Source organism: Danio rerio, chromosome 7 (assembly GCF_052040795.2).
Source record: "Danio rerio strain M-AB ecotype USA chromosome 7, GRCz13ab, whole genome shotgun sequence".
In the NCBI taxonomy this organism is placed as follows: domain Eukaryota; kingdom Metazoa; phylum Chordata; class Actinopteri; order Cypriniformes; family Danionidae; genus Danio; species Danio rerio.
In genome coordinates this window covers 27146881-27171915 of record NC_141027.1, presented here as the reverse complement: position 1 = coordinate 27171915, position 25035 = coordinate 27146881, and the positions used below count along the sequence as shown (strand labels likewise).

General features: G+C 34.1%; 1 protein-coding gene across 40 annotated transcripts in view; it reads right to left on the bottom strand.

Annotated features, from left to right (window-relative positions):
• Positions 1–25035, bottom strand: part of plekha7b (pleckstrin homology domain containing A7b) — a 193889-nt gene that overhangs the window by 128338 nt on the left and 40516 nt on the right. The window contains exon 1 of one of the 40 annotated variants that reach the window (NM_001443046.1): positions 22123–22266. The exons of the other annotated variants lie outside the window; for them this stretch is intronic. Coding sequence (NP_001429975.1) covers positions 22123–22193 — 71 coding nt within the window. The 5' untranslated portion in view covers positions 22194–22266. Of the gene's footprint in view, positions 1–22122; positions 22267–25035 lie in introns of those variants that run through there. 40 annotated transcript variants of the gene reach the window in all.

Genomic DNA, 25035 nt, shown 5'->3' with positions numbered 1-25035 from the left:
GGGGTCCGCTGCCTAAAAACTTGCTGGATAAGTTAGCGACTCATTCCGCTGTGGTGACCGCGGATTAATAAAGGGGCTAAGCCGACAAAAAAATATTGTAAACATATTTGAAATTAATAGTCAGACAAAGATACATTAAAAAGTTTGTGTGTCTTTAAATATGTATTAATGTAGTAAAAATGTAAAAAAACAACATAACCTATAAATGAACATATTTAGTAAATACTGTGTCATGTATTCAAACATACAAAGCCAGACCCAAGTTCGCTCGAGCGCGCGCACACGTACACACACACACACACACACACACACACACACACACACACACACACACACACACAGACACAGACACACACACACACACATACATATGCATACAGTTGACTGGATGTGGATATATAGATATCAACACACTTTCTAATCACCTAACAACATATAGTATTTAGTGGGAGACACCCACCACATACAATCAGATATACATATTCTACATCTGATATAAATCTATCTTTCACAAGCAGTTGACGGGATGTTATCCAAAGTTTTCCTTATCATCACTCACACGCTCAGGCCCAGACTGACACACAGAGGAAACATCGGTATGAACATAAAGAAATGTTTATGTTAATAGTTTATTAATTATAATATAATATAATATAATATAATATAATATAATAGAATAGAATAGAATATAATAGAATATAATAATGTAATTATATAATATAATATAATATAATATAATATAATATAATATAATATAATATAATATAATATAATATAATATAATAGAATAGAATATAATATAATATAATATAATATAATAGAATAGAATAGAATATAATAGAATATAATAATGTAATTATATAATATAATATAATATAATATAATATAATATAATATAATATAATATAATATAATATAATATAATATAATATAATAGAATAGAATAGAATATAATATAATAGAATAGAATAGAATAGAATAATAATGATATATAACATAATTAAATTTAATATAAATATAAATATTATAATAATATAATATAATAATATTATATAATATGATATAATTATAATATAAGTTAATAAAATAATGATTTAATATAACTTATTATGATATAATATAATACAATACATAATTTTATTTAATAAAATAAAAATTTTATATAACTTAATATAATATAATATATTGTAATATAATAATATAATTTAGTCAAATAACTAAAAATATAAAATAATGGTTCTAATAACATTAATTTAATTACCGATATTATTATAATAATAATTTTATTTCAGTCTGATAAAAATCTAATTACCGGAATCAATAATTTAATTAGTCTGATAAAAATCTAATTACCGGAATTATTATTTTATATTAAACCGATAAGAATCTAATTACCGGAACTATAAAGTTTATATAAAAGGGGCGGGGCTTAGACCGGAAGTCCCGCCTTAGGGGGCGGGGCTACAATCCATCAAACTTTTTGACAGGTACCCTATCATAATTCTCTCTCTCACATTATTAAACATTTTACGTACCATTCCCAGTTTTAAAAAACACACTCTATTACTAACAGTTAACATACCTAATTTATTAAAAGACTCTTTGTGCAAATGTGCTCTAGGATGCATTTTTAAAATTATTCGTACTAATTTATTTTGTGCCTTTTGCAATTTCTCCTTCAAATTTTGTGAGCAGCTACTGTACCAAAATGACGTAGCATAATCAAAATGGGGTTGAATTAAAGCTCCTGCCAACAATTGTAAAGAATGAACATGCAAACTCCACACAGAAATGCCAACTGACACAGCTGGGACTTGAACCAGCAACCTTCTTGCTATGAAGTGAAGGTGCTAACCACTAAGCCAATGTGCCTTTGAGCAGTAATTATTTACGCTAAATTACCGTAAATTGACTTTGAGAATTACCTGCATTACTCTCACTTTTATCTGCGTAAGAAGCTATAATTTAGATGTTAATACTTTAAAACACAGGTGTTTTTACATTTTTAACCATAAAATGAAAGGAATTTAAATTGTTTACAGTGCCCAAGTGTCTGACAGTAGAAGAGAGTTACACAAGAAAATAATGACATGTAAAAGCTCATTTTATGTAATTTCCTATAGTTTATAAAACTTTTACAGACAACAATTGTATTTAAATACATTTAATATATTTTAAAATGCATATATAGACCTTTTTCTTGGAACGCAAAATTACCCATCATTATGCTTTGCGTGTATGCGCAAGGAGAATGCGAAGAACTTCCGGTCGGCAGCTGATGCGTGTAAACAGTCACATTTGGACAGCTTTGAAACGATAGTTTTAATCTATTTTACCTGCTTTTATCCTCTTTGAACTAATACTGTTGTCCATCAGCACCATCTCCTGGACTGATCATTTAAAGAAATGCGATCTAATAGGATGGAAAACAGCTGCTGTGAGGCATTTTCCCCTCGTTGTCAGACGGCATCTTCTGCAGTTTAAACATTGCTAAAGTCAACATTTTCTCTTTATTTTAAATATATAACCAGCCCAAACAAATGTAATTCAGCAAAATGTTTGACACACATGTAGCCTGTACTGTGCCACTGACACACTGATTTAATAACTTTGACAAAGTAAAAATATATGCTAGTGTCATTTCGAAATGACAGAAAAACACTGTGGTGAGAAAAACACCGTGGTAAACCGTGGTGAGTACAACATACGAAATAAAACACAAACGGCTCGCGATTAGAATGAACAGCAAATCAGCCAGCAGAGTATCAATAACAGACTTTTATTGGTCATTTTTGTAAATTGCACGACTTTCATACCTGTTAAGTTTCATGCCAGTACTCTGGTTTGCGCTCTCGCTCGCTCTCTCTCTCGCTCTCTCTGTTCTGACGGCAGACACGTGAACTAGGAGAACCTTTTTCTCGTATTTCTGACGCGCTTGAACCACATGTGACAGATTATAACGGCTTTAACAGACACATTTCTAGGTTGTGTGTCACAAAACACTCTGTTATCCATTAAAATGTTATTGAAACCCATTTTCGGAGCGCAAATCACCAGTTGTACACGCCGTAAACAGAAGTTTTTAGCATTCTACCGGAAGAAGCTGGTCGCTATGGCGCCCTCCATGCAGCAGCCATGAAAAAGGTCTATACATTACAAAATTCACTCCAATAAACTGTTAATATGAACGAATCCTTTACTTTTTTGCCAGGTGTACATATACTAAATTATATCTCAAAGGGTTGTGCTTTAAGTATTTAAATTAAGTAAAATTTAGTTTAAGCTAAAAAGAAGTAATAACAAGACAATATTACTAAACAAGTAATAATTATCTGCCAGGTCTTTTTTAAAATGGTATTGCTGGGTTAGAAAAGCTGATTTTCAGACTTAAGATCATTCAGAATTCTATAGGAAGATTTAGAGCTCAAAACATTTTATTATTATCATCTATCAAAGGAGTCGTGCTGCTTAATATTTTTTTGGAAAATGCGCTATTTTTTTTACAATTCTCTGATAAACAGCGTACTGTTTATTTAAAAACAGTGTGCTGTTAGAATAAAACATTGAATATAACATTTATATAATGATTATGCTTTTACATGGACCAATCAATGCTTTTAAATCAGAAAAGCATCAGTTCAAAAGAAAAACAAGAATTGAAGTTTCTTTACTGTAAGGACACCTAAAATCACATGTAAAAAAGCACATACCCTGAGCAAGTTCTAACATTATAAAAAATATGATATAGTTCCCATTCACATTTGATAAACACAAAAATTATAGGAGTTTAAGTGAATGACACCTACTGACTCACCAAAAAAACACCAATCCCAAACTTTTAAATGTTACGTGTATACACACACAAAAGTGTTAGCACAAGGACAATTGCCTTTTAAAGTTACATTGTCTGGGCTAAAATAGGATGCTCAATCTTGATTGTGTGCTGTTTGAAAGTGAGAGATAGTGGTATTCAGTGATCTAACCAGTAATGACAGAGCGATTGCGGCCCACATTTGTCGCAGTAATAAGAAAGCATGCGGTCAGTAGTCTTATAGACAGCCTGAGGCACCACATCACTGCCATCCAAATGAGCCTGTCATAGAGCCAGATTGCAAACACTAATACTGATTATAATGCTGGCCATTTAATTCAAAAGTACTATGAAAAATAGAGGGAAAATATCAAATTCTATTAAACGCAAACACACAGGTTCATTTCTCTAAGTAAATAGGACTGTTCCTACTTACGAATTGAAGTCCCCTGTGTGTTTTGCTCTAGCCTGAGTGCACAAAGTATAATTCCCTTTTCACATTGAAAGTCAGGTAATCAACAGCAATGAGATACTTTTAATAAACACGGCTCAGCAAGAATGTAAAAAGGCACAAACAAAATTAAAAGCAGGCACCTGTTTCTCTGAATGTATCTGGAAATCATGAACCATCTGTACAAGACCAAATACCTAAAATAAAGCCCAATTGAATAAAGAGTGGAGGGGGACAATAAGTGTCGAATTTAAATGCAGCTTTTAATAGAATCATCAGGCAGGCAAAGCTCAAACAGGGACAAACGATAGCATGTAGAGTAGTCAGTATAACAAGCGAATGGTTGAGGCTGGCGGTGAAAACCAGCATAAACAATGAAACAAGAGTCAAAAACACCACTAGACCATAAAAAAAATGCTTATATAATGCACACTACGGTAACAAGACTCACCATTGATGTATGTGTGAGTGTTATGAATATAGTCCAAGTAATCAGTCCTGATTAGTTTCAATTGTGTGTGTGTGTATAATCAGGAGGTGAACTGAAACAGGTGTGTGACTGCAGGCCATGACGGGATTTGTAGTTCGGTAGAATGCCTGCAAGGGCAACACTGCTGGTGATCATAACAGCCATAAAGTAGCCAAATCATATACCTTTTATTTTAACTGGGGTCCAATGAAAAACTAATAAACCCAAAACAGATATGCACTAACAAATGTCTTCCCTCATCATTTGCTTCTTATCCAGTATCAGTTTGTGTTATTTAAGAACCTCAGTATTGCTGGAAGTGACCTGGATGTGACCTGGGGGGATATTTGAGCCTGAGATTTAATTTGAGATGCAATACCTTCTTTCTGGCTGTCGGGGTGAAAATGAGACAAAGATATGGGACAGTATGTTGTCAGCAGGGAGCTGCGGAGGAAAATATTGCAGTGACAGTTGTTCTTTGGGCATAAACATGTTTCAGTGGCCTCAACACAATCAACATCAGGGCGACCCTGAGAATATCTGCAGCAAGGACACAGGCTCAACCTCTGCATGAACACACAGTCATACTGAAACACAAACACAAACACACACACACACACACACACACACACACACTCACACACACACTCACACTCACACTCACACTCACACTCACACTCACACTCACACTCACACTCACACTCACACTCACACTCACACTCCTCTTGGTAATAAAAGCTGTCATACAGAGAGCACACTGAATGCTAATGATGCACCTTAAACTTATCCTACAAAACTCATCATAGATGCCCGGATTTTTTTAAAGGTTATTTTGTGTGTGTGTGTGTGTGTGTATTTGGTTTACAGGGACACAAAGTTGTATAATGATATGGGTTTGACTTAGGCCCAATCCAAATTCTACCCCTAAGCCCTTCCCCTTACCCCTCGTTTTGCGCGTGCCCGTGGAGGGGTAGTGGTGTCCCAATTCTCTTTAGCTTGAAGGTGTAGGGCTAAGGGCAAGGGGTATACACCCCTTCAAACGAAGATTTTTCAGGACCACACTTGAAAAAAATGGGTAAGAAATATTTCCCAGAATTCGCCAGCCACAGCTGCACCCAGAAGTAAAGAGATCCACAAATTAGTATTTTTTGTCAATATTATGAATTTTTCAACAAACAAACACATTCTGATTTATTCACAACCGCGTTTGTATTTTATCGTCATGCTTTTAAAAAAACTGCTAAAATAAATACAGCTAAATTTCGCGATCTATAATCTCTATTCATAACTCCTGTACAGCAGCCCCTCAACATTTTGACTCTTGATGACACTGGAATACCCTGTCATAAAGTTTAGTGGCTGTCAATGGGCTTTTTACAGTGTCTGCTATAATGCTAATGTTGTTTTTGATGTGTTTACATTGATGAATATGGCCACTGTGTTAAATGCACAGTATTACGATCTTATTGCCACATTAGATTGTTATAATAACATAATATATGCCTATACGCACTCTATTAAGGTGGTTAACAAGGTCACACCTCATGTCCCTTTAATTCAAAACGCTAAAAAAATATCATACCTAATGGTAGGACTGCACAATTTATCGTTTCAGCATCGATATCGTGATGTGTGCATCCACAATAGATATGCAATGTTGAGTTGACTTTGCAATGTGATTTTTACATTTACATATGCAAAACCATAATGCATGCACTGTTTATTTCACCTTTATCTTTGCTTCGTTGTGTTCATCTATGCTTGCAGTTTGTTTATTACATGTTATGCATGATTCACTCGCCTACAGAATCATCCCAGTCAATCAAAATTAATACATTCAGTTACACTTTAGGGACTTAGGCTACACTTTAATTGAAATTGAATCAAAACGTTGAGATTAGCAAATCTGTGATATGATATATATATATATATATATATATATATATATATATATATATATATATATATATATATATATATATATATATATTATTATTATTAGACCGCTTGTTTATTTTAACCCCAATTTCTGTTTAACAGAGAGAAGATTTTTTCAACACATTTCTAAACATAATAATTTTAATAACTCATTTCTAATGACTGATTTATTTTATCTTTACCATGATGACTGTAAATAATATTTGAATAGATATTTATCAAGACACTTTTATACAGCTTAAAGAGACATTTAAAGGCTTAACTAGGTTAATTAAGTTAACTAGGCAGGTTAGGGGAATTAGGCAAGTTATTGTATAACAGTGGTTTGTTCTGTAGATTATCAAGAAAAAATATAGCTCTAAGGGGCTAATAATTTTGTCCCTAAAATGGTTCATGAAAAATTCAAAACTGCTTTTATTCTAGCCGAAATAAAACAAATAAGACTTTCTCCTGAAGAAAAAATATTATCAGACATAATGTGACAATTTCCTTGTTCTGCTAAACATCATTTGGAAATTATTTTAAAAAGAAGAAGAAAAAAAATCGAAGGGGGCTAATAATTCTGACTTCAGCTGTGTGTGTGTGTGTGTGTGTGTGTGTGTGTGTGTGTGTGTGTGTGTGTGTGTGTGTGTGTGTGTGTGTGTGTGTGTACACACACACACACACACACACACACACACACAATTTAATTTCCCCCGCCCAGAGCAAATTCGTTCTGCACAATCAGAATTGCACAAGCGAACTATGTGGAACATCCACAATAAAACAAACAAAAAGGAAAACGCAGATAAGTGACGGGTGTGGGATGATGACATTTGCTGATTCTGAAGCATTATCAGACAAATTAATATCAAAGAAATAATAAAGCATTATTTGAGTTTACAGTTTGCTCTAGAGAAAAATTTGAATAAACGTTAGGGTACGTTTATATCTTTTCAGTCTCACTGCATTTTAGCAATAAGAAGATACGATACAGATTGAGATGCAGCAAGACTACAATAATAAATCACAAATCAAATCAAAATCGCAATATCTTTCAAAAAATAAATAAATAAATAAAATAAAATCACAATTTAATATTTTCCTCAAATCGCAGTATTGACTAGTTGCTTATTAGCATGGATGTTATTGAGATATTGGCTGCTTAGTACTTATAAAGCGCATGTTCTGTATGATCTTAGTCTACATCCCTAATCCCCCCCCCAACTATTAATAAGGAGCAATTTAGAGGGAAAGTCAAAATGGTTTGCTAAGAGTGAGAACTAAACCTTAAAATAAAGTATGACCAAAAATTCTTCTCAATTATAACAAAGTATATCGCAAAGTATAAATCGCAGAAAAACAAAATATCACAATTTACACACCTGTAAACCATGTACACAAGTATGCATGTGTATTCCTATATTAACATTCCCAAATCACTGCATGTGACAGGGATGGAGAAACTAACTTAATAAAAATGAACAATTTCCACTATTTCAAAGGCTAGCACTAGGGAATGTGAAAGCAAAAATCAAGAAAAAGCAACCCAAGGACAAAATCAAAGATGCCTTAAGGCAGCGCAGGAAGAATATATTCCCCCTGTCATTCCTTAGTTCAGATGAAGGCACTAAATCATCAGTGTTTCTATAACTTCAGACATCTTGTAATCTCGCAAGCACTTTGCTTCCGACAAGCCTTGTGAAGAGTTTTCAGCTCATCTCTTCAGATTAGAAATGTTCAGTCCTCTTCTATTTAGAAGACGCTCAGCAGTTGAGGTTTCGACAGACGATGGCTTCAGTTCAGCCAAACGCTTAACTGCATTTATCACTGATGGTCCTGTTCCAAATGTAAGCAGACTTACAATGTTAGGCTCCATATTGCAGTAAAACAGATGTACAGCAGACAGAACACGTCAATAATTTCAGAGCCAGTGTTCAAATATTCTGTGAGCATCAAACAGTGTTTTCAAAAGACAACAATTCTAAACAGACAACTTTAATTCAGATCTGCCCATTCTGACCTCTTTTGAGCAGCTTTTAAAGCACATTATTACTTCCTATTAGGTAAGTCAATGGGCCATTAGACATCTTATAGTAATAGCAATGATGCCTTAAACAACCAATTATCATGTGGAAGAAACCACTTCAAACCTGATTTCTCAAACTAAAGACAACTGTGTTAAGCCCTTGGTTAAATGTGTATATTTTGCATGCAACAACAGAACTTTGTTATTTATTATATTATATTATATTATATTATATTATATTATATTATATTATATTATATTATATTATATTATATTATATTATATTATATTATATTATATTATAATCCATTAGACCAATGCCATTACTGAACTCTTAGTGTGAAAGGACAGCAAACATATTTTAAATGCAAATTTTCCAGTCTCAAAGAACAAGCAATGCTTCACATTTATAGTTGCACTATGTTCTGTCTGCAGGACATCATACTGAGCGTTGCACCTGAGTGGCTGTTTTCCATTTCCTTGGTTATTTGGTTTTAATGATATTTATGTATATACAGTAGAGCACTATAAAGTGTGCTTTACTATATGGTGGGAACTTTTTGTACATTTTTATAGCAACAACTGTGCTAGTTAAGATTGAAAATATGCATGAGACTGAAGCTGAATTATGAATTATGCTAGAGACATATGCTTGCACTCTGTTCTAAACTGAATATAAATAGGCAATTTTAACTGGTAAATTTAGACGTTTGGCATTATAAGATTCCCCCTTGCAAAATAAAACAAAATTCAACATTAAATACAGTAGTTGTGAACTGCTACAGTACATGCTGTCACTGAAACTCTGTCGACTTTTATTTTTCTCAAAGAGTGAATGCAGCCATTCATTGAATATCTTATAGTTATAACATGTATTGTCATCAATAAAGTCATGTGCCTTCTTAGATGACTTGGAATCAGATAAGATTGCCTGATTATTTTTTTAAATCTATGACCTTTTTTAGATATTTTTTATGCTTTATGTAAATGTATTTTAAGTGGAGGGACATTAAACTCAGGTTTCATTAAAGATCATCCGCATTCACAGAAGATGATCAAAAATGTCAGTTTTAAAACAACATAATATAATCTACATTGCTGACTCCTGGATAAAGTCATGTCATGAATCATTTTTTACACCAACGATGCAGATCACATTTAATATTATGATATCTCTACATAATGAAGCATTGCAACACTCCTATCAGGTTATTAATCGTTAATAAAGTAGTGGTTGCAGCACTTACATTTAGGTATGGGGTAAGATTAAGGCATGTAGAGGATTAAGGGTATTCTAAGGTCATGTAGAATAAAGCCTCAATATGAGAGCATTAAATAAAGAAAAAAACTTTTTGACTACATTTTTCTTTCAGGCCACGTTCCTTTAATAAACACTTTATTTAAATTACTGAGACAAAGAGAATTTAAAGAAGAGATATTTTAGACCACTTTAATATTGCCAGTTTGTGTATTTTAAAAGCTAATGTTAAACAAGTATGTTAACTTAGCATGTTTTTCTGCAAAATATTTGGTATTTTTATAGTCAAAAACATGCTTATGCCACATTCAACTTGTGTAAGTCTATTTATTAACAGTGTTAATTCCCAAACAATTACATTTATTATTCATTCATTTTGTTTTTGGTTTAGTCCCTTTATTAATCTGGGGTTACTACGCGGAATGAACCACCAACTTATCCAGCATATGTTTTACGCAGCGGATGCCCTTCCAGCAGCAACCCATCACTGGGGAACATCCATACACACTCATTCACACACACACACACTTATACATTATGGACAATTTAGCTTACCCAAATCGCCTGTACCACATGTCTTTGAACTTGTGGGGGAATGTGGAACATCCAGAAGAAACCTACACAAACACAGGGAGAACATGCAAACTCCAAACAGAAATGCCAACTGACTCAGCAACTTTCTTGCTGTGAGGCGATCGTGCTACTTGTTGTGCCACCGTAACGCCCTAAATTTATTTTTGTTATTATTATTATTATTATTACATATGTTGTGTTCAGGTGATCATGAAGTAAAAAATGACCATACATAACTTTTAAAACGGAACTGAACACAATTCCCGTCAGCGGGAATGAGAAAAACCGGAATGCATCCCCAGTGGAGCGATTATACAGAACCCTTAGTAGAGAGAGAAACGTGTTTTCACTCCACCTCAGGCTTTGATCACTTGCTCCTCAGAAGGCTGAATACACAACTCATCTTTTCTAATTTTAGGACTTAATCAAACTAAAATTAAGATATTTCTTACAAGGACAGACGGGAACCCAGCAACTGACAGAAATCTCACAGAGACTCAATGCATTTAACAGAAATACCTTGTAACAAAGGCGAAATCCATGTGAGCATTATTAATACGATAAACAGCCAATATGCAAGCTAATGCGCCAAAACATGAGAAAAACCATACTAAATTACCATTATTTTTTACAATCTCAATATCTAAACTTTACTCACACCAAAGTTTTTTGCATTTTTGTTAAAATATTAATTCTAATGTTAAGTATTTAACATTTTTCCTTATAGGCACACTCCACAATGTAGGCAAAATGTGACCCACACAGATGTGTTCACAAGCTGTCCACATATGTTCACTTCTGGATTATCCGATTCCTCTGTGGTCTAAATCTAAGCTTACAGAGAAAAAAATGACCATAATCCTGACAGAAATCATAAGCCAATCTGACTTACAGAATTTAAATTTAGACCAGATTAATCCTCATTGTTATATTGTTGAAATCAAATATTTCCCCTCAGCAATACCCACTATGCATAAAGGCCAACACAATCCATTATGCATAAGGAGATCTGGTTCACTCCAAAGCCCCCGCCGCATTGCTCTCAGCACTGGACAATAAATAATCACTGGGTTCAAATAGAACTGGTACTAACAAGTCAATTAAAAAAAATCAATACACTGCCAACTCACACTAAAGTCACAGATACCACAGGACTCTAGTTGTATTAGGCTAATAGTAACAGAAACATGCTAAACAGTCTGGTTTCTAGTTACAGAATTGAGCTGAATGTTATTCTCCTTTCAGCATATGGAAACAGGAGTTCACCTACATGGGAAACGAGCAGAAGTTTGGCATCTCCTGCTGGGTAGGGTTAGAGGTGAGTTGTAGAACAGACACTGGCTTTATTTAAAAGGTCTTTAAGGACAGGCACAGAAAGATACAGCTGAGCTTACTGTTCTTTTTTTTGAGATTATCAGATGTTTCTGGGATTTTCACGTCACCTGACGCATTTTAAACCCCAGTAAATGTAATCCTTCGCTATTTTGCTTCATGTTTCATGATACTCATAAGAAACCAGCTTTGGGTATTTATGGCATCTCACACTGTACAGTACTAAACTCTGTGTTAATGGTCTTATTTGCATATTTGCATGCAGTTCCAGTGACAAACATATTGTAAACCAAAGTCACGAATAAAATAATAAAATCTTATATGTTCTCTATCTCGGAGATGTTCATGGCACGTGCTACCTTCTCCTTTATGAAAATGTGCATGACCCATAGCTGGTGTGGGCACAGTTGATTGGGTGGTTTGAAGCTGCGCTCACTCCATTGATAAATAAGTTTGTCATGCAAAGAGTACAGTCATGTATTTACTTTCGAACAAAGCTATCTATACATGTTTATATATTTATAAAGCCCTTGCAATTAGACCCCTCTGCCCAATCTCAGATTTCTTTCTACAGATCTACATGATTTACAGTACTTGAATAACCAATTTTAAGATTAAAATGACAAAATTCACTGAAAGTTAAAAAGTTTTGCACCACTAAAAAACATTGTGACGACATTCCATTTGACTTCAGTTGTTGTAAATGAAAGTTTGTTCTTCTCTCCTGCGTCATGTCATGGTGTGTATTTACTAGTTGCCATTAGAGTAATTAACGCAAAATGCAAGCATTGTATTGCCTTTACTAAAAGCACACCCTGATCTAATGTAGAAGACACAAAGAAAAACAAAGATGTTTTTTAAAGTTTTACACCAAAATGTTCTTGGAGCTTCCATATGATTACAAAAATGCAATGACTTTTCTAAACACTGTACTATCTATAAAGTATGAGAGAGCTCTTGGATTTCACCTGAAATATCTTCATTTGCGTTTCGAAAAAGTAAATGACTGGAATGTCACAAGGGTGAGTAATTACTAACAGAATTATAATTTCAAAGAGAACTAATCCTTTAATGTTAACATTTTTAACATAAACACAAAAACATACTCTATATACTGTACACTGGGGGAAATAAGTAATCAAAACATCACCATTTTCATTTCGATTTGACTTGTAGTTTTCACCAGATGTTAACAACTAAGAAATCCATATATGAACAGACAACAAATCTAATTAGTTCACAAATGAAGTCACGTGTAATAACATGAAATGACATATTATAAAAAAATATATTGAATTCATGAAGGAAGGTGTAAAAAGACAGTAAAAGCCCAGACAGCAGCTGAAATCTCTCAGTAGTTCTTCAGCAACCCTCTGCCCTTCCTCATTGTAAATTAATACTACCTGCTTCAGTCCAACATTTACATTACCAGGATGATGAAGCTTCAATAAAACAATGATCCAAAACACAGCCAAAAAACTCTCAAATGGATTCAGAAAAAGAAAATCAAGCTGTAGGATGTCCCAGCCAATCACCTGACTCGAATTAAACAGAAAATACAAAGAGATCCATTTGAATAAACAAAACCCACTGAACTGTCAAGATTTTTACACTCTGTTAAAGTCTTTGGGGGGGGGGGGGGAATAATAATAAAAAAAATTCACACCTGAGCAATGCATGTGACTTCATTCTAGATCAGAGTCATCTTTAAGCTGCCATATATAGTATAAACAATCATTCTCAACACTCTGGTCCTTCAAAGCTTTAATAAAAGTGCAACTATGGGAACAAGATTTGTTTTACTTAACAGTAAAATACACCTTGTATATGATGCATGGCTAACTTTAGCTAAAAATAGTGCAGAATCACTGAAAAACAATGACCTTGCGACCTAAGAGATGGCTTGATAACATTATGCAGTATGGTAGAATTTCTGAGCCATTTCAGAGGTGTAAATACTAATCAAGAACAATCAGTAACATTTTCCCATCAACACAAACTTAGAAAGTAGAAGGAAAGAGCAAGACTTAAATGGAGAACAACAATAAACCGAGTATAATCCTATTTAGTTCCAGCTGTTGGCTTTCGTCCTTCTGTCACCTCTCAGTCAATACTGTCACATAGACACAACACACTGAGTTCCAGACAAACCAATCCAGTTATAGAACTGTTAGTCTGATGTTAAAGAATATAGATATGCATTAGCCTTGTGAACACCCTGACTAAAAACAACACAGATCAGATAAGGACAGGGACACCGCAGAAAGGTCAGTGAGGGGAATCTTTTAGCTGAACTGAGACCAATGACTACAATCTAATAGCTTACAACAAATACCACTGACTACAAAACACAAGAGCTGCACAATTCTGGACAAACTATTTAATGATTCAATTGATTCTCCCATTATTCTGAATTGACAACTTAACAAAAAATAATAAATAACTAAAGGGTCTGACAAAATAATGTTTGCTGCAATTAGTGCTGCACAATATTGGAACAATCTGACATTGGGATATTTTGTTTTTCTGTGATATTTATAGCAATTATAATTATAATTTTACCAGATTAATTAAATAGATCTATTTGGAAAGATTTCATCCATTTAGATCTACTGGGATGATCAAGTCTTTTTCTATGCAGTGCACTTGAATAAATCATAATTAATTACAAGCATACTGTATATAAGTACAACAGAGCAAATACAGAGGTGAAATAAACAGTGCTTTATGGTTTTCTGGAGAGTCTAACAGTATCCAGAAACAGAAATTGAACAATCAAACATAAAGTAACATGGCCATCATTGCATGAATTGTTTTAGATTAATAATACCTGCATCTTTTAATCTTTAATAAATAATCTAATCCTGCGATCCGACTATTGTGGATGCTCTCATTGCAATATCGACGCTCAAAAAACATTTTTAATTTTTTATATAAATTAATGATTTAATAATTAAGATTTCATGTGTTTCTTAGCAGGATGAATCAGCATTTTTGAAGAGTCAATTCAACGTCAAATATGATGATCAAAATTATGCATTTTTAGAAACAAAAAAAACTGAACAAAATTACAAATTTATACAAAGGATATACTTAACACCAATTCGCCACAGTAGGATATATCCTGGTGCATCGCCTTTATCCAGCACATGTAAGACACATAAGGGCACAATAATGCATATTTTTGGCAACTGTGAAAAGCTAATTGAGATTTGGGATACTGTACTTAAGTTTTCTGTGATGGTGCTGAGAAAGAAATAACTTTTTGTGGTTGAATGAGGTATCAGACCTTTTATTTACTAAAAGGGTGGGTCTGATTTCTTTTGTATTTCTTATGTATTAAGGGACTAAGCTGAAGGAAAATGAATGAATGAATGTTCTCTCTAGATCAGTTGCAGATTTAGATGTACCACTGTGATTCTCAAATGTACCACTCTGATTGGTATCAGACCCTTTATTCACCAAAAGGGTAGGCACAGCTGTAATTGTAAAAGATTGTATTATTATATACAAATCCTGGCCATTTAGAATTAAGATTTTTATGTGTGTTCAAATCAACTCATAAGCTCTACACAACGTAATACTGTAAAAGAATATCCATAAAAATATTAATTATTATATTTAATATTAACATAATGTTTACTGAGCCAAAAATAGGCAGATTAGAATTTCTGATAAATCCCCTGACACTGAAACCTGAAATAATGATGCTGTCTATAGTGTATTTATACAGATTCTAAAAATATCTACTAAAACACTATGTGATCATATATCCAACTCTGGCCAACTTTAATCTCTCTCTCTCTCTCTCTCTCTTTCTCTCTCAGGACGTGTTGTGATCAGCTAATAAAGTAGAGCATCCACACGGACCAGTGACACCTCCTCACTTCTCTTTCTCTCTCTCTCTTTATTCTGCAGTGGGGAAGACATGTTCTCATTCCCAGAAGATCTCTCTCTAGCACGCAACGTTAACTCAACCTGTGCTTCATTATTTAACAGAGCAAATAGGAGTCATGACTGAAGCGCCGCAGGACAGGATAATAACTACAAGAGCAAGCCAGCGTAACAGTGAGAGATTATTACTTTAACAAGTGAAGCTGTACATTTATGGATGACCATGACAATCCTCTGTACTTTCAGAGATATTATACATCACCAAAGACCACTGAATACACAAGACATGTCAATGTATAGTTTTGAATGGGGGGAAAATGTAATCAATATGGAGGCTCTAGTAAAGAAAGCCCAACCTTACAGTAAAGAAGCCAATCATTGATCACTATAGACTGCCCATTCTCTGGAGGTGAGGCTTTTTATGCGTGTTCTTTACAGTTTCTGCAGCTTCATTGTTATGAACCCTCTGGGGTCTGCAAACACACTGGAATCTCAGAAAATATTTTCCTCACAGACACAAAGAATGTATATAAAGCTTGAAACCTCTATTTTTAAATTAACCAACTTGAAAACAAATGCTTTTGCAATCGGTATGAAACGCATGAGAACCATACAAATGTAAACTACATGATTGATTAGAAGATTTTGTTGGTATGATTACAGTCAAAGAAATAATGATGGTTTTATGGTAAGCATGATTATTATACATTCATTAATTTCGTAACCTTAATAATTGTTTAAGAATTACAAAAACTCATATTTTAAAGTTGTATTTATTGTTGCTCAGTAACCAAATAAAACAAAGCAAAAAAATAATAATAATTAGCACACAAAAAAGTCAATTTCTCTTCTGGAATTAAAGAAGCGTGCAAAAAATTTATTTGCAAAGTATCTGCAGGTTTCGCCAAGTTAAATTTAAGACTTTTTAAGACCATTATGAATGAAACTCATACAGGGCTAGTTTTTCGAATGGCCCAGTTGGAATTGATTTTTATTTGCCCTATCAAATATTTTCTTTTTGTTAATTCTGAGGAAAATATTTTAAATATTGTCAAAACAAGTTGTATACACACACTTTTTTCAACATAACCTTTCTTAAAAGAATTAAAATTATAAATAAAAATAAAAAGTTTTAAAGGTTTTAAAATATATAATAAACTAAATGTATAAAAAACTAAACAGTCTGTCCAGGTCAGAAGTCCTCAGCAGTAAATACATGGAAAACAAATTTTATTGTAAGGAAAATAATAAAAACATAATGGTAAATAGAATTTAAAAGTACATTCTTAAATAAAAAATAAAAAGTTTTATTATTTATTTATTGGATTGGTGTTGGCCAGATTGGGTAGCTATAGATAAACAAATGAAAATTAAGACCTAATTAAAAAAGATTTAAGACCTCCAACAAAATATTTCAGTAATTTTAAGACTTTTAAGGCCTAAACTTTTTTTTTTGAGACCACCCAGATACCCTGTATTTGGGATTAAATATTAGCTACATATAGAAAACAATTGTAGGCAAAGGCTGCTGGAGATCTGTCTGTAAATTTCTTAGAATCAACTAAATAAGATGGTTCTGTATTTTCATTTTGAGCTTTTGTTTTTACGACTTTTTGTACCCAAGAAGAGGAAAAAAAAAACTGAAGATATCTTTTGACTAAGGCTTTTGACTTTAATTAATAGAAAGAAACAATGCTCACATCTCTGGAATAGAATATTAGCTAGCTATACATATCCTCCTGAAACAAAACAAAGAGTCAAAGACTGCATTTAATCACCTACTTTTCTGACATGCATAATTGATGTGCTCCAAGCTCAGAGAAGGTTTATCTAATTTCTGCATAACTTCAGCAGAAAACGACTCCCTTCTCATTCATTTGAACTTTCACATAACATTCATGATAAATCAATGCATGTGCCACACATCATACTGAAAATGAAACTACATTTATAAAATTCAAAGTTCAAAATTACAACCCAGGAAATCGAGTCAAAAGTGAAAACACCAGCTGATCTTGCGGTCCTGCATATAGAAATCTAATATACATCACATTTATCACATATTTAAAATACAAGTTATTGTTACAGAAATGGGCATCCTCGATGTGCACTGCTGGTAAAGACTCTGTGTCTCTAGTAAACTCGGAACTTGTTTGCTGGTGGACACAATTAATTGTTTAAATCGGATAAGAAATGCCAAACAGCTTTTATATTTTTCCAAAAGTTTTAGTTCATAAAGGGGGTGAAAGTTCAAGAAACTGGCTGGAAAACAAAAGAAAAAACTGCATGTAATAAACATTCATTCAATATATTAATGTGTACAAATTTTATTTGAACTCGATAATTCATTTGACAGCACTAATAAAGATTATATAAAGACCTAGCTATGTGTATAAATATGTTCATGTGTTAAATAAAAATCAGATGCAAGCACCCCCACACTTAAGTTATACAAAGTTTAGGAGAATATAAATAATGCAACCTGCCATGTAATGGCAAATATTTAATTTCTGTCTTGTTTTGCAAGAATCCAAGTATTTACTGGCGTTTTGGTCGAATAAACAACCGTAATGTTAATGTCTACATGCGCAGCAGTAGTAAATGTTTGTTGATGTTAAATTCAGAACAAAACAAAAAAAGCAGCCCTTGCGAGTTGCGAAAAAACTAGACGGTTATTATTGAGTAGCACTTTTTCACCCTTACAAAAATAAATTAATATGTGTCCATGCTTTTGTATGCTTTCATACAACGCAATATGTAATGTAATAGCTTATCTACCGCCTCAATGACAGGCAGAAATAGTTGAGTTCAGTAGAAATCTCGGCCATCTTCATGATATAAGGTTCAAGCCCAACATATGTAGTTATTTTCTATTTATATCTTCGTTGAAATAAGGTATCAGTCGCAAAAATACTATGTCTCCCATTCAGTTTTTTACTTCCTGTCCTCTATATGAACTTCGTGCGTCACCAGAACCATGCGATTGAAAACAACCTATTGCATATTTAAAATGCTGAATAAAAACACAAATCTTAAATATACATCTTTAATCTAAATTTTCATGTCAACCATGACTCTACACATGCAACTCTAAAAGCAAATTTTAACTACTAAATAGTAGGCTGCCAGTGATGTAAAACCTGTGCTACAGGCAGCTGAGTATTTGTTTTATGTGGTGTGCTCTTTTTTACATTCAGCACCTCATAACGCAGTCCTTGCTAATATAGCAGTTGGCTTTTATGCTGAAGTCCAAAGCGTATAAAGTCTAATGAGGATAATAGCATTTATTTACACAATTTTCAAGTCGTTTACTAAGAGTGATGCACTGCAGAGTCAAGTGAACTACCACATACAGTAATACTGCATTAAGCCAAAACAGCGCATGCATATGCAATCAATTCTACAAGTACAGTACACTATTGAGCGTTTTGATGTGAAATAGTACGTCTTCTTCAAACACATATTATTCAGGACCTTTATTCCCTCTGAGAACCTCAACCAAAACATTCTGGGATTTTGGACAATTTCCTGGAATTCCAGATTCCATTTGTTAAATCACCTGAAACAAACACATACGGTTTCATAGTTCTATTCTAGGAATGCCAGATCCAGGTTTCTCCTCAGCACAGTTTTTCTGTCTCGAACTAAAATACCTATGACTGATTGACTGAATGTCCCCCAATAAAAATACTCTATGCAGCTCCTTCCAGGGCCCACATTAAGACCCACTGGGTGCACTAGAGATGACGGCTGGAAGATGACATGCAGTCCAGGCCAGTGCTGTCACTAGGGTTTCATAGTGGAGGTAACAGGAAGGCCAGCCAGAGGGGGAAATGATAAATAGATTGAGTCTGTTTTTCCATAATCTATTCTGTGACACCAAGACCCTTTCACCATCATAACAACCAGCAGGTCTTACAATGATAGAGTAGACTGGTTAAAACCACAAAAGTAAAAAAAACAAATTGCAAAAAAATGATAGTGTATTTTTTATAGGAGTAATATAATGCATTGTAAGTATGGGTGCTATAAGCCACTGCAAGTATAGTATGTTCAACAGCAAGCATTACAAACGATTCTAGACCTACTCTTAAGAATGAAGACAACAAAAAGGTATATTGCACTATAACATGCAGAAATTATTTATGAGATGATACAACATTGTACAATAGCGGTTTTCAAGCTGGAGACCCAAAGTAAATGAGTGCAAAGTAAAAAATATGAATACTATTTAGAGTCTTTAATAATTTGCACAGTATAAATTGGGTATTAATTAATGAAACAATACAGATGCTTTTTTACATTTTAAGATGGGGGGGGTAAATTTGAGCAATTGGGAGTTTATACTTGAGCATTATGGTAAAAGATTAAAACCATTTTTAAGGAACTGTTCATGCATTATAAGAACAAACAGCCATTTAAACAAGATTTTCTGTAGCACAAAATGTTATCAAAACATTGATAACACTAAAGTAATGATTCCCAATATTAACTAGTGGCTTATTACATGCCCATTGTTAAAATATTGGGTGTTTATTAGTATTTATAAAGTCCAAGTTCTTGTTAGATCTTATTCTACATCCATAATCCTTAAAACTACCCAAAGCTAACTACTATCCAAATAACTATTAATAATCAGCAAATAGGGCTGAGCGATACTGATAATTATCTATATCATTTGATATCGATAATTATTGAATATTTAACAATAAATTTTTTAAAATTATAATTTTGAGCACTTTATTTTAATTTACCAACATTACGAAGGCAAATAGTTTTAAGTCAAAAATAAAATATTTAAACAAGTAAACAAAGTAAACATAAGTGTTAAAGAGACTCTTAAACTTGATAAATAAAATGTTACAAAGTGTTTGCAATGTAAAGATCTTGACATCTGTATGGTGTCAATATTAATAATACAGTAAACTTCAAACTCTGTAAACAAAACAAGTTATGACAATCAGATCTGAGCTTTCATGTAAAGGTACCAGCCATCAGTATTCAAATAGATACTGCAACATTACAAATTGTGAAGTTAAATGATTACATTACCCTTTTGTTAAAAAATCTTTCAGATGGGGTGTTAGTGGCTGGGATGCACAAGAAAAGAAACCAAAAAGCCACTCTGGTGACATAATTTTTTATTTACAATCAACTCACTGCTGCAATACAGCACTAATTTTCACGCGTGTTGTTATTCTGACATTAAGTGACAAGTGTAAGAGCATACTTTGTGTTTGTCTGAGCTAATTTTTGAGCCGTTATTACTGAAATGTGTACATTCCATTCAAAGTGTGAGGCATATTGGTTAGTTCTAGTGCTCGTGTTTTCAGATGTTCAGATGTTTTTTAACTAATTGTAAAATGGAAAATGCACGCGTGTTATGTTACTACACACCAAACTTTTTTTTATTATCATAATTGACAATGGTGTTTGGTCAATAAATATCGATACTAACGATACTAACAATTTTATTGCCCAGCTCTATCAGCAAGTTAGGAGTTTATTGAGGCTAAAGTAATAGTTAATGGTTTGTCAATAGCAAGAATAGTACATTTAACTATATTATGACCAAAACATTTTCAAATAACTTTCATTATATGATACAAGTTTTCTATCAGACTGAATAAATTACAGAAATAGATATTTAAGGAGACATCTGTAAGTGAAAAAACATTTAGCAAATAAAATAGTTTGCGGCTTGTTTGAGTACTACCAATGATGTGAGTTTGGCACAGCAGCCATCAATTTGGCAGACCAATGGTAGATGGGGGAAAACCTTATTGAAGGCATAAACTATTTCTGCATCTCCATCTGACAAGCAATCGCCTGCTCCCTCTTATCCTTAAGTTGCAAATTGCAGTTTAGAGGCATGTTTGTGATCTTAAATAAAAGGCCTACCTGTACACTATACGAAGACATCAATTCAGGACAAAATCTATGTAAATATGCGTGAGAGTTCTAGAGAAATCAGTGTGAAGTGAACAGCTCCCAAACAAGAAGCACAATTTTAGCTCGAATCTTACTAGATCTGCTGCATATCCCAAGAGTACCTAATGAAAGTATCAATATCCCAGAAGCCCAAACAGATCCCCATACAGATCGTTCTGCAAATGACCCTTGAATATTGCACTTGCATAATTCAAACGATCAAAGCGGAAAGCACACAGCTACAGCAAGCATGAATAAACCACAGGCTGCTTCCTAAAGGAAACCCTTGAGTCAACATTAGCAGTCAATTACAAGCCTAACACTATCAAACAAGAAACGCATCCTCAGAGACCGGGACAGCCATCAACTCACAAAATCAACATGCATAAGTCGGTATTACCTAACACAGTGTGCAGATGTGTGTTTCTGAAGCTGAAGAGGCAGAGCAGATACACACCTGTGCGGCACATTGCAGAAAGGCTGCTCGGACTGAGGGATGTGCTCAGAATAACTCGCCCGGTTCCACATGCTTGCCGCAGGTTTGCTAGCTTACGGTAAACACTCCTCTGAGCAGAGCGCAGCTGCTGTTTCTGCTGCAGACAAGCACTGGCCAGCTCACGAGTTTCATTTAAACGGCCTTCCCGCTCCCGGGATCTCCCACTCTCTGAGAGACGCAGGGGGGTGGGGATTGAGCATGAGCAGCTAGCACACACATCCAAATACGCAAACACAAGAGCGCTTCACCTCTGCTGCACCTCGTACCCTTTCACGTTCACGTTTGTCACGGTCAAATGACGCAAGGGTCTCGAGTAATTGCGCATTCGTGAAACGGGAGACATTTGAAGGGATGGGAATGATAGAGATGCTAGGAAAGGAGAGAGCAGGAGGAGGAAAGGAGAAGAAATTAAAAAAGACAGTGATAAAAGGGATGAGACGCAAGATTGAAGTAGGCAGGGAGCAGAAAGGTTGAGGCGGAAAGAAAAGAAATGATTAAAGTAGACAAAAGGAGAGAGCAAAAAAAAAGTCAATTTAAAAGAACAAAAAGGCTCGTTTTAAAGCCGCAGAGGAAGGGGACTGGCACGGCTCCAACTGGCGAAACTGATTATAGGCTGTGCAAATGGGCGCTATCAGCTAATGAAAGAGCGGCTGCAGGTGAAGGATGAGTGTCGGGCTTTGAGGTAATCCAGAGGGGGGACCGGGAAACAGTACTCCATTCCTTGTGTACGTCACAATTCCCACACGAAGAATCACCTCTAGCCTCAGCTTCTGTTTTGTTTTTGTTTTTGTTTTTTTTCAAAGCCCAGATGTGAAATGAGATTCAGTGAAAATCCACAAGTATAGGGTCTGGCCCTCAATTTTAGTGCCTAAATCCAGTTCAAATACCTGAAAAACCACACTGAAAATAGAATAATTATACTATTATTTAAAGTTAGAAATAAATATGATTTTGAAACATAAAAAAGTACAAAAATATGATATTAAATGACTGATGGTGTGGTCACAATAGGTTGGCCACACATTTAAAGATTTAAAACCATTTTTGGGCCTGATTTAGTAAACCAAATGGGGCCCAGAGCTTGTACAAACCCATTTTTCATCCAAAACATTTATTGTGGATTCATATTTAGATGTCTGATATGCAGACATCTGGTGCAAAGTATAAGGGCTCTATTTTGATGATCAAGGCGCAAAGTCCAAAGCCCAGGGCGCAAAAGCATTAATGGCGTGTCAGAATTCACATTTTCTATTTTAAGGACGGAAAATGCGCTTTGATTGGTTTATTCTCACTCATCAAGAGAATAAGCTCAACCCTGTTAGAGCAGAGTCTCATCTCCCATTCCCTTTAAGAGTCAGTTGCATCGCGGCATAGCGCATTTGCATTTGCTTACATGGCGGACTTTGTAAGTGGAAAAACTGAGCGCTTCAAGGCAAGGCAAGTTTATTTATATAACACATTTCATACACAGGATCAATTCAAAGTGCTTTACATAAACAGGAATAAGAGGAACAGTTATAAGAAATATAAAAACAAATAATAAAAATGATCAAATATAAAAACAGATAAAATGTGTTATAAAAGAATGAAAAAGAAGATAAAAACATAATAGCTTCACTAGCGACAAAACAGGTAAACAGAGCATCTGCAAAGTGAGAATGAGAGAATGAGCCTCCTCATTCCTTACTTTCACTTTCACTCTCTTTCATGGATAAGGAAACGTGTTGCACGCACAGACATCCATTAGCCTACATAATTAATTTAATTTGTTAAGTGCAAAGATTTGATTCAAAACTATTTTTAAATTCAGTTCTAATTTCCAGCAAACGAATAAGTGAACAATAATAACGAATTGTGGTCAAAAAACTGAGTTATATCCAAAGACACGTCCTATGCCCCATATGGTCTATTTTAGTTCCTGAAAATGACACTTGTGTCGAGCTGAAACTAGCTAACAACAATTACATCGTACCTTGGCAGCGAGTGTAAGATAGAACCCTTAGACTTTGTGCCTAGATTGTTTAAAAAAAGAGCCCAAAATTATCAATATAATAACATAACTATTTCTGTTTTTTAAATCATGTTTTTATCGTGCTAACATAATTTAAAATAATAATAAGAAAAAACAAGAAAATAAGAAAAACAAGCATTGGCACAAGTGGTCTTAGACTTTTCAACCCTGTGTCATTGAAAATGCAAGGCAAGTTGCACTGAGACTAGCCAAAGGGCAGAAAAAAAGGAAAAGATGTGTGGAGGAGCTCATCTGGTTGAGTTATGAAGATGCTCAATCATCCACGTACATTTGGCACTCACCTGAGTGAGTAATTAAAATCAAACATCACATGCAGCTCACTAAACCCATTACTGTCCCACAGCCCAAGGGGACCTTCAGCCATTAGCCTCCTCCATCTCCATGCTGAATAAGCTGCTAATATATAGGCAATTAAACAGCAAATGAGAGGTTGTGAAGCAATTACTCCCACATATATGCAACATAAAAACACATTCTTTAAATTAAATACAGTTCCTTGTAATCATATCACAGATTAAAAATGATTTGATCTTGGATGAATTAAAAGAATTTCATTTCAACCTACCAGTACTGCAAAAAAATAAGAACTAAAAGTAACATTTTGCCACACCTGCCAGTGGCCTGTGATTTAAGAAACTTTCCATATGCGTTATTTTATTGAAAACAGCTTCTTACACATCTACAGTAACTGCAATTTACTAAAGGGGTGGTCCAGAGTGTATTTTTAAGGCTTGGTTGTGTTTATAAGATGCAAAGCAATGTGTGCTCATGCTTCATTTGTAGAAAAATCACATAATTTTTTCATATATCTTACCTTGATTATATACAGCTCAGCTAACATG